General features: G+C 38.9%; 1 protein-coding gene across 1 annotated transcript in view; it reads left to right on the top strand.

Moving 5' to 3' along the window:
* Window positions 1–9,468: 9,468 nt before the first annotated feature.
* The window catches only part of aimp2 (aminoacyl tRNA synthetase complex interacting multifunctional protein 2), a 6,693-nt gene continuing 1,353 nt past the window's right edge, over window positions 9,469–14,808 (top strand). The window contains exons 1-3 of the mRNA XM_016456884.1: window positions 9,469–9,785; window positions 10,254–10,451; window positions 11,641–11,875. Of these exons, the coding sequence (XP_016312370.1) occupies window positions 9,663–9,785; window positions 10,254–10,451; window positions 11,641–11,875 (556 nt within the window). The 5' untranslated portion in view covers window positions 9,469–9,662. The remainder of the gene's footprint in view (window positions 9,786–10,253; window positions 10,452–11,640; window positions 11,876–14,808) is intronic.

The raw sequence follows: 14,808 nt of genomic DNA, 5'->3' as shown, positions 1-14,808 counted from the left end.
AGTATATTTATATATAATATAAATTATATGAATATAAATATATACATGTAAATACATGTAATATTTTCAAAATATATACTATATGTGTGTATTTATATATATATAATAAATATACACAGTACACACACATATATTATGTAAACAAAAACTTTTATTTTGAATGCGATTAATCACGATTAATCTTTTGACAGCACTAATAAAAATGTGTTAACAGTTTATTTTAAGGTGTCCTTGTTACATATGTCACATGTACTTACTATTATAATAACAATAAATTATGCATAATTACATGCAAGTAACCCTAAACCAAACCCTAATCCTAACCCTAACCATATAGTAAGTACATGTAGTTAATTAATATTAATCAGTACCTAAATGTATAATTACACTGTAACAAGGACACCTTAAAATAAAGTGTAACCAAAAATACTTCCTTGAAATACAACACAATTACAGTATAAGCTTAAAAGTTACTACACTTTTAAAAACAAAGGTTCCAAAAGAAGGTTTTTGAAGGTTCCCCAAAGAACCTTACAGTGAACAGTTCTTAAAAGTGTAAGGACCAAGGTTAGAACAAGGCTGTGAGGGCTAAATGTAGGAGAAGGTAGAGAACCCAATTGCAGAAATGAGAGCTCAGTCAGGGAATAAACTTAATGTCTCATTTTAATTAGTTCAGAAAGTGGTTCCATAACAGAAGTTCCAAATTGTTCCAAGAAGTCAATGCAAAAAAAAATGATAAAGTAATTCCAAACAGAATCTCCAAATGTTCCAAGGAGTCAATGCAAAAATGATAAAGTAATTCTAAACAGAAACTCCAAATAGTTCCAAGGAGTCAGTACAAAATAAATCCAAAAGAATGTCTAGAAACATCAAAGGGCAAATGGTGTTTCCCAAAAGGGTAAATCAAAAAACCAAAAACTTCCAAGGGGAAAAAAATAAGGACATCAAGATGCAAAAGACAGATAATCAAACAGAGCAAATAAATCCAGAGAAAAATCACAAGAAGGATTTACCAGAAGACTGGAGAGATTGGTCTCAACATAACAAACACTGAGCAAAAAACAGAGGAACAGAGCAACTTAAATAGACTCACAGGAAATGAGGCACAGGTGAGAACAATAACACATGATGCAATGGCACGAAACTAAAATGAAACACAATGAGGGCCTCTAATGGCCAAAACTAGTCCATAAACCTAACAGGACCCCCCCCCTCTAGGAACGGCTCCTGACGTTCCTTCCAGGACGATCAGGGCAACTGGCATGAAACTCTCTGATTAATTCCAGGTCCAGGATGTCCCAATAAGGAACCCAGGATCGCTCCTCTGGACCGTAGCCTTCCCAGTCCACCAGATACTGAAGAGACCTGCGTACTCGTCGAGAGTCCAGTATCCGATGGACCGTGTACGCTGGCTGGCCTCCAATAATTCGAGGCGGAGGGGGAGGTTTTATTGCAGGGACAAAAGGAGAAGATACAACAGGCTTTAACAAAGATACATGGAAAGTGGGATGAATTCTTAGAGACCTGGGCATGTATAGACGGTAAGTAACTGAGATTACTTTCCTTGCAATACGGAATGGGCCAATGTAGCATTGGACCAGTTTGCGCGACTCTTTGTCGAAAGCCACACCCGTTGGCCAGGGCGCAAGGTAGGTGCAGGTCAGCGATGACGATTGGCCTGGCACTGATACTTCTGAGACACCTGAAGAAGTTTGTGCTGAGCCTTCCTCCAGGTAAGGTGGCAGCGCCGAACAAAGAATCGTGCAGAAGGAACCCCAACTTCCTCCTCTTGATCTGGAAATAGTGGGGGAATGAATCCAAACTGGCAGAGACATCCCAGTGGCAGATGACCACAGAGTGTTATGAGCTTACGCAGCCCACATGATGAAGGATGCCCAGGTGCTAGGATTACTCGCAGCCATACACCTCAGAGTTGTCTCAAGGTCCTAGTTCAATCTTTCAGTTTGGCCGTTGGACTCCGGGTGGTAGGCAGAAGACAAACTTGGCATCGTCCCTAGCAGTTGGCAGAAGGCACGCCAGAAACGAGAGGAGAACTGCGGACCTCTATCCATGACAATGTCCCGTGGAATTCCAAAGACTCTGAACACATGGTTAATAACGATCTCAGCAGTCTCTTTGGCAGAGGGTAGCTTAGGCAAGGGGATAAATCTGCATGCCTTTGAGAATCTGTCATCTATAACAAGGATGGTGGTTTTACCTTGGGACGACGGGAGGCCAGTAACAAAGTCCATTGAGACTAGGGACATTGAGGGATGGAGAGTGGATGGAGCAATCCTTGAGTTGATTGATGAGGCACCTTTCCTTGGTTACATGCTGGGCATGCAGCCACAAATGCCTGGACATCCTTCTTGATAGTAGGCCACCAAAACTTTCTTAGTAGGAACTCAAGGATCCATGCAGAGCCAGGATGGCAGGTAAGGCAGGAGCCCATTGGAGGACCTGAGAACGGACAGAGCTGGGGACAAACAAACAGTTAACAGGGCCCCCTAGCCCCCCAGGGTCATGTTCTTGAGCTTGGGCCCTTCTTACTGTGGTTTCAATCTCCCACCTGACTGGAGCCACAACCTTAGAGCTTGGGATGATGGACCCCACTGAATCGTCAATCTACCTTTGGCGGTAGGACAGAGTAAACTGAAACCGGTTGAAAAACAGAGACCACCGAGCTTGGCGAGGATGACGACGTTTAGCCTGTTGGATATACTCCAAATTCTTGTGATCAGTGAGGACTAAAAATGGGTGTTGAGCTCCCTCAAGCCAATGCCTCCATTCCTCAAGTGCTAGCTTGACGGCCAGCGGTTCCCGGTCTCCCACATCATAGTTTCTCTCAGTGGGTGTTAGACAGTGTGACAGGAAATCACAGGGGTGCAGCTTATTGTCATCTGCTCGCTGAGAGAGAATAGCTCCCACCCCCATATTTGAGGCATCCACCTCGATCACAAAAGGCCTTTCTGGGTCAGGGAGAGTCAGAATGGGGGCAGAGGTGAAACAGTGTTTGAGGTCTTGGAATGCATCCTCGGCCTCAGTACTCCAAATGAATTTGGAACTTTTACCCTTAGTGAGAGATGTAAGAGGAGCTGCTACAGCACTTAAGTTTCGCACAAACTTGCGATAAAAATGAGCAAATCCTAGGAACCACTGAATGTCCTTCACTGAGGTGGGGGTGGGCCAATCAGTAACGGCCTGGACTTTCTTAGGATCCATTTGAATGTTGCCCGGGCTGATGACGAATCCTAGGAACTGCACTGTGGACACATGAAATTCACACTTCTCGGGTTTGATGAACAAGTGATTATCCAGGAGGCGACTGAGAACCTTCTGAACATGCCCAATATGCTCGTGCAAGGACCCTGAGAAGATCAGAATATCATCCTAGTAAACAAAAACAAATTTGTTGAGCATGTCCCGAAGGACGTCATTGATCAATGCCTGAAACACAGCGGGGGAATTTGTGAGGCCGGAGGGCATAACTTGGTATTCATAATGCCCTGTGGTGGTGTTTTCCATTTGTCTCCTTGCCTTATACGCACTAAGTGGTATGCGTTGCACAGGTCGAGTTTTGTGAAGATTGAGGCTCCTTGAAGCAATTCAAATGCAGTGGCCATGAGAGGTAATGGATAACCGTTCTGGACAGTGATCTTATTGAGGCCTCTGTAATCAATACACGGGCTAAGACCACCATCTTTTTTGAAAAAAAAATCCTGCACCTGCGGGAGAGGTGGAAGCCTGGATGAATCCTGCCGCAAGGGATTCCTTTATGTAGCTGTCCATGGCGGCCCGCTCAGGAAGGGAAAGAGAGAAGATACGGCCTCTAGGGGGTGTAGTGCCTGGGAGCAGGTCAATTGCACAATTGTAGGGATGGTGGGGGGGGTAATGTGGTGGCCCTACTTTTACTAAAGACCTCCTGGAGATTGTGATACACAGGGGGAACTCGAGAGAGATCAGGGAGTTCTTGGGACTTGGGAGTGGTGTCAGGGGAACTCGAAAAAATACAGGTGGCATGACAGGTGGGACCCCATTCTAGGACTGTGTTGGTGGACCAGTCAATATGGGGATTATGCTGCAGAAGCCAGGGGTGACCAAGGACTACAGGGAAGTTGGGAGACTGAATGAGATGGAAAACTATTTCCTCTTGGTGTTGAAAAATGGAAAGTTGTAGAGGGGATGTTTGATGCATTATCTCTCCCTGGCCCAAAGGTCGTCCAACCAGAGCAGTAACAGCCAGGGGAAAGGGAAGGTATTCACAGGGAATACAGAGTTACTTAGCCAGGGAAAAATCCATGAAATTTCCAGCCACACCAGAATCCACCCAGGCCTGCAAGGAGTAGTTATGATAGTACCAGGAGAGTGTAACTGGAAGAAATAATCCTGAATTGGTGAGGGGAGCAGTTAGGGTAGCTCCTGTCACAGACCTGCCCTGTCTGCACGGGATGGGGCTTTTCCCGAAAGCTCAGGACAGGCAGCTCGAAAGTGCCCCGATAGGCAACAATAAAGGCAGCGTCGCTCCCTCATGTGACGGTCACGTTCAGCAGGGGAAATCCTGGTACTTCCCAGCTGCATAGGTTCAGGGGGTTCTTGGAAAACTTGAGCCAAAGGCCGTACAGGTGTTGAGCTGACGAGCTTACGGCTACACTCTCTCTCTCTCTTCACCGATTGTCCAAGCAGATGGTCACATCTATGAGGACCTCAAGACTGTCAGGTGACTGGTGATCTGGGGGACTGATGTCAATGTGGGAACCTGCAAGGAGAAGTTTCAGGTAAAAAGCTGGCAAAAAGCTTTTCTTCCATGACAAAATGATTATTGGTTTAAAATGTTCTTTTTTTTTTTCTTTTTTTTTTTTGCTTAGTGTGAAGAAACTGTTAGTAATCTAAAGAACAATCATCCACTATAAAGGATCTTTTGTGGAATGTAAAAGTTCCATGGATGTTAAAGATTCTTCATGAAACCATCAATGCCAATAAAGAACCTTTATTTTTGAGTGTGTGTAACAGGAATGCATACAGGTCAAGGGTTTTGGCTTTACACATTGATCTTTGCGTCATAGAAATGCAGATATCCAATTATTTCAAAATGACGTCTCGATATTATAGGGTTAGATCAACTGCAGATCATCAGTGCAATACTTTTGCTTGGATTTACCCACCTTTGCAAAAGCAAATACATGCAAAGTGACCTATTGTCTGAGGAGCCGTAAGGGTTTTCAAAAACACGTCAAGCATTTGAGCCATGAGGTTTTGTCAGTCTTGTGTTTAGGGTTTCCTTTGTGAAAAAGAAGCTTAAAATGTACATAAATAATATACTTTAAAAGAATACACTTAAGTGTGAACTGAATGTAATGTTTTTGAACACTTAACTGCATGTTATTCATCATTAAATTAAAATGTATTATATAGTTTAAATGTATAATAAATGCAATTAGATGAACTTTAGAGTGCTGTCTGACCCACTTAAGTAGACTTGAGTGCATCTTTATATGTAATTTCATAATGAAGAATGTGAAGTGCACTACAGCATTTTTAAGCATGGGTATTTTTCACAAGGGTTTGATTGGTTCATTTATCCTCTTAATTTAATTCACATTTCACATGGAATTTATTTGTTTTTCTGATTTTTTGACTGTCCTCAAAGACATTTTGCAAGTGAGGAAATCCTATCTGTTAATTGTAGTCAATGTGTCAGCATGTTCACTGCTATAGTAATGACCAAAGATGGTTTCATTCTTCGTTTGCACTTGTACAAACAACTAAATAAGTCTTTCTCTTTTTTGCCATCTGAACTTCCTCTTGCTTGACCTCTTGGTTGTGGCAGTCCCAGGTCACCCATTCATGTTCTTAAGGCATTCAAATGTTGAGGAATGCTTCATTTGACAATAAAAGACCATTCAAATGTTGAGGGATACTTCATTTGATAATAAAAAACCTTGTGTTGGCATTATAGTCATCTGAATGCACACTACACAGATTACATGTGCCATGAAGATTTAGTGTAGGCCAGGAGACTGTGACTAAATCGTCCTTTCAGTACTGGTCAATATTAAATGCCACACTCTTAAACTGCTAAACTTTGCATTAACTTGATACACGTGATCAGTCGCCACTCTAGGAGTAGTTGTGTTTATCAGAGATGCTCCGCTAGCTGCTGGAGCTCAAACCCAGACACAAACCAGTCACAGAACCTCGCTGAGCTCCGTTTCCCATCTCTGCTCCATTTTCTACATGATTGCAGGAGTCACTGTTGGGTTCAATTTCGACTCTACGGCTACCAGATCTTCTCATTACCTAACAGGGTTCTTTCTACACAACATAGCCGTCACATCTCCAGGACCTCAGCGAACAGTGAATTATTAAAGCGTAACAAGCTGTCGGGACACCGAACTCAATTGTGCATTTTAATTAAATGTCTCCCTCTTTCACTCCATCCGCCTCCTTTCTACTGACTGTGAGATGGTGGTGTTTGAGATGCTCCAGTGTTTCCCCTTGAACAGACGGGGAACATGGGAAATGGAGTGTTTTTATCTGCTCAGTCAGCATTTGAAGTTTATTATTGCTAATGTGTTTGCAAAACGAATAATCCCTCAAATTGTACAGCTTGTTCAAGAGAGCTGTGCTATTAATTGTACTGAATGAGCACTTTATAGTGTAGTGTACTAGTTCAGGTTTGAAAGTATAAAACTATACTTTAATATAATATTCATGAAATAAAAGGCCACTTAAGTGAACTTAAAGACAGACACTTTCATGGCTAAGTTTCATTATACACTTTTAAAGTGTGCTCTTTGTAATAATGTCAAGTTAAAGATTGTACTTTATGGTACATATTATATTATACAATATAAATAACAACATAATACAATATAATTAAAGTGCATTTTTTGTCATGCTGTAAAGATGGACACTTATTTTGATGTGTTGACTATATACTAAAGCATATGTGAAGTACTTGATTATAATTTTATATAATATTATAATATGTGTTATTCGATATTACATTTAAATTTAATATATTTTAACTATACTAAATTGCAGCTTCATCATAATCAGTAAGCTTCAATAGAAATTGCATTCTAGTATGTTTTAGTTTACCATAAATGATTGTTAGTACATTCAGCAGTCCATATTTTAAAGACAATAGAAATAAGTATGAATTTACATACAATGATGGACTTACGTCCCACTTAAGTGGGTCAATAAACCACTCTAAAGTTCAGCTAATTGCAATTAATATACAATACATTTCAGTTAATTGCAAATATCATGCAATTAATTGTCTGAAAACATTACATTCAGTTCACACTTAAGTATATATATATAGGCCTATTTTTAAGTATATTATTTCCATAAGTACTCTTGATCCCCCCAGGGTTAGCATTGCTGTTGCAACTACCCTAGCAACCACCTAGCAAAAAACTGTGAGAACACCTTAGCAAAGCATACAACAACCACTTTTATTAGCAACCACTTGGGATTACCCTACAAACCACAAAGTAACTTAAAAGCACTCAAACATATAGTAAAAAAGCAACACTTATATAGTAGGCTACTCAAAACCACACAGAACACCTTAATGACACCCTAACAAACACTCCTTAGCAATCATATAGCAACACCCTGGCAACCACTCACACATTAGCAATAGCATCAACCACACATTAGCATTTTGGTGGCAGGTTTTCATTAGAAAATGTAAATATCTGTACTGTTTTACTGAGGCTGGATGGCCAAGTCTGTATGTTGCTTAAGCACATTGTGTATATAAATAGTATGAGTCCTTTTAAACACTTGAAATGTTTTAAAACACATCTGTAGGTTTACTATGTCCTGACCCTGCTGAGGTTAACCTCAACAACTCACAAACACGTAAACACAGTTCCTCTTATCACACGCGGCGTGCACACAGCGGGGCAGATCAGCGGCTCAGCAGTAAATGAGCAAACGCAGGGCTTTGGGTGGCAGAACAGATCACAGGTGTGCTGACAGAACACAGCCACTGTCCCAGAGCTGATGAGTGCCGAGACAACACACACACACACACAGATTTACTGCACAATAACATGCACAGCAGGTTGCATGCTAAGGGAATTAGTCCTACACATGACTGAACACATCCCAGGCACACTATTCCTGTTTATGACTGTAAATCACAGACAGTTGTTGTTTGTGATTACTGGATAAAGATTTTCAGAAATCACTCACAACTTACCAACTAAACATTTTATAGTCAATAAATAAAAATGTCATATGAAATTATTGTCATATTAAATTTCTTTCCCACGCCTGAAATGATAAAAAAAAAAAAAGATAAAAAATATGGCTTATTTATAAGGTGTGCTCCTTGTTTTCATTTGGTTGTATTTGATATAAAACTGAAAACTGTAAAGTGCACCAAGTACGAAGGGGTATATATAATATAAAGGAAGTGTGTTTAGAAGTGTGCTATATAGATCAAACACGTGTCAGAATCCAGCCACTGAAGTCAATGTTGCACTGAACCAAAAGTGTTTGACTGAATTTCCCCAGCCATATGTTGTAGCGTGCTGCCCTCTGCTGGACATGAGCACTAAACTGCAAAGTGGAAAGATAGAGTGTACAAAAGCGAAGTTTGGATAGATAGATAGATAGATAGATAGATAGATAGAACAGACAGACAGATAGATAGACAGATAGAGAGACAGACAGATAGACAGATAGATAGATAGATAGACAGAGAGACAGACAGACAGACAAACAGACAGATAGAGACAGACAGACAGACAGACAGACAGATAGATAGATATTTTATATTTTATATTTTACATATAAATATGTACAAGTGTGTAATTACAAGCAGCTTCGCAAAATATTTAAATATTAGCCTACTAGTTCATTGGCATAGTTAGTACATGTTACTACACAGTAACAAGAACACTGTCATATAAAGTGTGACCATGAATGCTGAATATATTTAATGTTAACCCCAATATACTGTGATAAATCCATAATCTTATTTACATAATTCCATTTTATAGGCCTATAAATGCATAGCCAATAAACACACAAAACAGTTATATTTTCCAAATATAATATAATATAATATAATATAATATAAAAGTATTGGATAAAGTGCGTAGAGTAAATGCATTATTTCATCCTTTATATTTTCATAATGAATTCGCTAAATCAGGTCTTCAAAGGCCTCTTATATCTTTGAATTGTAAGCAATCCTAAAAATGCTCATAAACTCCAAACAGATTAAATCCCAAAAATAATAATAGAGCTATCCGTACTCTTTTCCAAAGCGAAATTGTTACTGTACCTTATGTTTTGTCTCATTGGGACTCCTTATTGAACGGAAAATTGATTTGCTGGAGAAAAGTGTGTTTGTTACCACAGAAATAAATAGTGAAGTGACAAGTGACATGTGGCCAAGTATGGTGACCCATAATAATAATAATAAAATATAAGATTCCATCCTCTGGCGGCACTGTGCGCGACCCGAGTGCTTCGATTCTCACCGGAAATGACGCATGACGGCCTCTTCTCCACTCAGCTGCTGTTAGCCGGCTGCTAGAGGGACTGTCGAGAAATCGACAAATCCCGTCAAAAACTAACATATCTGGGTTGCGTGCTTTTATTTTGGCACTGGAGTGCGTTTGTCACCCGACATCATGCCCATGTACAAGGTAAAGCCCGTCAGTCCCGGTGACATAAAGATTGATTTGCCAACGTGCATGTACAAGTTACCAAATACCCACGCGCAGGGAATGAACTGCGGAGAGCACGCGCTTCAGGTAATCGGAAGCACATCAGTTCACCATTCAAACCACACATATGAGCATAAAATCATAAAGATGCGCAAAATACACAGTCGCTAAGGCCGAAGCAAGTTTGTCTGATGCAATAGGCGTATGCATGTCGGCTTTGATGATTGACAAGCTGCAGTGATCTGGAATGAGAGGTTGGTCCTCCAGTGAGATGTTGGATTTCCTGGAATCTCACTTTCAGTTTAGTACACTGCAGTTTACCAGCAACGAACAACAACGACTCCCTGAGATACTTAGGAAGGAGATGGATCATATTAGAAAGGATGATGATGATATGGTGAATTGATATTCCTATTATTTATAGCAGGGTCCACTTGCACTTAGTTATAGTTAGTTTAATGCAACCAAATGCTGTTTTGTAGTGAACATTTGAAGGTATCCATGCAGATTGCATGCAAGCGGTCTCTTCTCATCTGTATCTCTTGCTGGTCTCAGAACGGGGAGGTGGATCCTGCGCTGGAGGAGCGACAGGATGAGGTCCTGAGAAGACTGTATGAGCTAAAGGCAACGGTCGACGGGCTGGCAAAGACAGTGACCACTCCTGACGCAGACCTGGACGCCAGCACACTGTCATGCGTACCGGCTGAGTCTGTGTTCAGAGGAACGGCAGATCTAGACTCCTTACTGGGCAAGGTGAGCCCTTACACAAGCCATTAGACAGTTTCTATTTATCTTGATGATTCAACCCTGTTCAGGTATTTTCCTTCAGCATTCTGCTGCCAACACTAAATCAGCATAAACATGCTAGTCCGGTTAACCAGTTCGCTGTTAACACGGAGTGTTTGTGTTCTGTTTCTGTTTAGCAGCCATAATTAGGCGTGGGCATTATGATTAAAATCGTATATCAAGAAATAAGCAATTTTATGTCAGACGTGGTATAGATTGTGAGGTTGTTTCTTCTAGAAATTCTGTGGAACAAATGGTTTGTTTTAAATAACGTTGTAATGGATAAACCTGTGAATTAAAAACTAGCCTTGTTACTAAATTGGAATTACTAACTTTAAGACAATAACTGAAAAATATTGATATTCAGTATACTATTTTCAATGCAACGGGGAGAAAAATGAAGGAATTAAATTTGAACAGTATCAAAGTTAATTTATTTAATGATAATAGTATAAACACACACACACACATAGATATATTCTATATATATATTCTATATATTCGAATTCAGAAATATACCACATTTTCCAGAAAATAAGTTGCATATGGGTCAAAATTGCATTGTTGATAGAAAAAAAGCACAGATAAGTCTCTATTGTGTAAGTCACATTGATTATTGCATTCAGAAATAATGTAAAATATAGGTTAATAAAATAATTTTTACAAACATTATAAACACTGTTATAAGTATTTTAGTTCCCCTGACTCCACAACAAATCTGTTAAGTTTAACGGCATTGAAAAGTATGTATAAAAGTATCAAACAAAAAAATATAAGTATAAAACTAACATAAATTATAGTGGCATTCATTATGAACAATATTTATTATAAATGGAAACTTTTTTAATAATAATAAAAACTTACCAGCACAAGGGAACTATATATAATTTATATATATAAATAATAAATATACGCAGTACACACACACATATTATGTAAACAAAAACTTTTATTTTGGATGCGATTAATCGCGATTAATCGTTTGACAGCACTATATAAAACTGATTGTTCAGAAACACTATTTTAAGGTTCACACACGCACCTCAGCTGAATTCCATATCAACGTCGCAAGTTTCAATGTTTGCTCGTTCATCTGGTAAACAGCTCGATGTGTTCACGGTTAAATCTTGCTGAATTGTTCCTGGTTGTCCTCCAGGACCTGGGTGCGCTGAGAGACATCGTGATCAATGCCAACCCTGCCCATCCTCCTCTGTCCCTGCTGGTTCTTCATGCTCTGCTGTGCCAGCGCTACCAGGTGCTCTCCAGTGTGCATGTGCACTCCTCTGTGAGCGCTGTGCCCCCTCCGCTGCTGTCCTGCCTGGGCCCGCAGCACATAGACAGCTACGCCCGCCAGCGCTTTCAGCTCGGCTTCACTCTCATATGGAAAGATGGTGAGAGGGTAAAAAGAGAGCAGCACTAGGGTTTATCAGAATGTGTTTTCCTGGAGGGCCGCTGTATCTTGTGCATTCAAGGAACCGTGGTTCTCTTGTATGACCAGAGTGAAACTGATCTGCTTAACGCTCCTCTAGAGCAGTGTTTCCCAACCTTTTTTTAGTCGCGGCACCAGCATGAACGGTATACGAGTGGAGCGACTGAGCGGAGCGCACACATAGAGCGGATAATACGCAGAGCGTCACACCACGTGAAAGTGAAGCCTGAGCGGTGAACTCATTTTCGGCAGCCGAAATTTCCATGCATCTCTAATTATTGGCGACATCAGAAATGGATATTATATAATAGATGCTTTTTTGAACATTTTAGCAATTTAAAAATATTAAAAAAGGATTTTTTACACGGCACCCCTGCTCTCGACAGACGGCACCCCGGTTGGGAAACACTGCTCTAGAGGATGTTAGTGTAAGACTCAACTAGGAAAGAGGCCAAAACGAGTAGCTTAAAGCTTTTGTGGAGGTGTCATTTGAAATGCAACACTTCAGAATGACTGGAACTGAATTTGAAGGTGTTTTTGGTGTGCAGTGGGGTCTGATTAACTAAAAATTGCCAGTTTTTGGAACATTTCTAAGGCAACTTCCTACATATTACTGTGTAGGGAAATCTTGGGTTTCTCTCAGACATTTGGAGACATGGAAACCAAAATTGGTGTGATTTCAACACTGAAAAAAAAAAAAGTAAACTAACTTTCAGAAGTTTGGCTTTGTGTTTTTGAATTATGCTCACCAAGGCTGCATTTGTTTGAGCAAAAATACAGTAAATTAAGTTACATTTAAAATAACTTTTTTTTATATTTTATTATATTTAATGTATGAAACCATGATCCGCACTCACAATAGTCTGCTTTTAGCATTTTATTTTACATTTATCACCAGTAGAACAAAACGCAAACCTTTTGGTTCAGTTCATTGAATAATTCAATCCCTCCACACACTTAAAAAAAAAAAAAACATTAATTATATTGATGTCATCATTCATTAACCAGTGTTAAGTCTCTAAACACACATATACATTCCATTCAAATGCTGGTCAATTTTACATCTGCCAATACATTACATAAGACATGATTAAACATGACTATGGCTATAACATGAATCATAGAGGATCCCATATTTATAAAAGTTAAACAGTTAAAAAAAATTGTTAATAAATACACAATCACCAACATCAACTACCCCAATTAAATATCAAAATACATAACAATGGACAGTTATTAAAGTGATTAAAGGTACGGTGATTAAAATCCGCAGAAATAATCACTGATCTTCACTTTTTAAATACTCAAGATACATTCCACAAAATATTAAAATTGATTCGACCAGTTATGTCTCATTAAAGGAAAACAGACAAAATCGAATTCCTCATTTATGAAAATGAATTATTCAACGCAATGAAGCCGAAACGTTTGTTTTTTCCTGCTGGTGATAAATGTAAAATCAAACTTTTTTGTGAGTGTGGATCATATTTTAAGTCATTAAATAAATTAACCCACCAAAATAAAGTATTAAGTGTCAGAAGAGCACAGTGCAAACTGTTTTTTGGAATCACATCTGTTTTATTATATTTGAAATTTATTTCTGTGATGCAAAGCTGAATTTTCAGTATCATTACTCCAGTTTTCAGTGTCACATGATCCTTCGGAAATCATTCTAATGTACTGATTTGCTGCTCAAGACACATTTCTTATCATGCTTCGTATTTCTGTTGAAACATGATTCCTTTTTTTCAGTATTCTTTGACTGGTATTAAGCAGATTCTGACTAATGCTATAATGCTAAAAAAAAAACGACACATTGTAAATGAGAATCCTTGGACACTTCACAGAGCGCTTGCACAAATGTCTGTTCTCTGTGCTGCTGGTACTGCAGGAAGACTGGTGGGGTTACATTTTTAAAATTTCAGTGTCAATGTGGTCCAGAAGTACGGGTGCTTTTGGCAGCACTAGATTTGATTGTGAATGGTGGGTGTTTATACCTGCCAGACCTGTTGATTGTGGTGGACTACTCCTCGGAAAACTATTTGGCTACCAGTCAACATAAAAAAAAAATAAAGCTGAAAAGAAGAGTGCATTCATTTAAAGGCAGAGCAGATTATTACATTTTGACAAACAATTACGAACACAAATTGCTTTTACTTTGTGCACTGATAAATTGTGCACATATATATATATATATATATATATATATATACAGACACACACACACACACACACTGCCGTTCAAAAGTTTGGGATCAGTAAGATTTTTCATGTTTTTGAGTCCCTTATGCTCATCAAGGCTGTATTGATTTGACAAAAAAAGTAATATTGTGAAATTATTGCAATTTCTAATATTGGTTTCCTGTTTTGATATACTTTAAAATATAATTTATTTCTGTGATGCAGCGCTAAATTTTCAGCATCATTTCTCCAGTCTTCAGTGTCACATGATCCTTCAGAAATCATCCTAATATGCTGATTTATTATCAGTGTTGAAACGGTTGTGCTGCTTAATGCTTTTTTGGAACCTGTGATACTTTTTTCTTCGATTCTTTGATGAATGAAAAGTTACAAAGAACAGCATTTATTCCAAATAGAAATCTTTTCTAACAATACAAGCCAATTTGATCCATTTAACACATGCTTGCTGAATAGAAGTATTCATTTCTTAAAAAAAAACAAAAACACATTTACTGACCCCAAACTTTTGAATAGTGGTGTATATTGTTACACAATTTCTATTTTGAATAAACACTGTTCTTTTTAACTTTGTATTTATCAAAGAATCCAGAAAAAATATCACTGGTTCCAAAAAAAAATATTAAGCAGCATAACTGTTTCCAACATTGATTATAAATCAGCATATTAGAATGATTTGTGAAGGATCATGTGACA

This window comes from Sinocyclocheilus anshuiensis, unplaced genomic scaffold, assembly GCF_001515605.1.
Source record: "Sinocyclocheilus anshuiensis isolate Anshui unplaced genomic scaffold, SAMN03320099.WGS_v1.1 scaffold229, whole genome shotgun sequence".
Lineage (NCBI taxonomy): Eukaryota > Metazoa > Chordata > Actinopteri > Cypriniformes > Cyprinidae > Sinocyclocheilus > Sinocyclocheilus anshuiensis.
The sequence above is the reverse complement of the archived record's forward strand: the minus strand, read 5'-3'. Positions and strand labels throughout refer to the sequence as shown.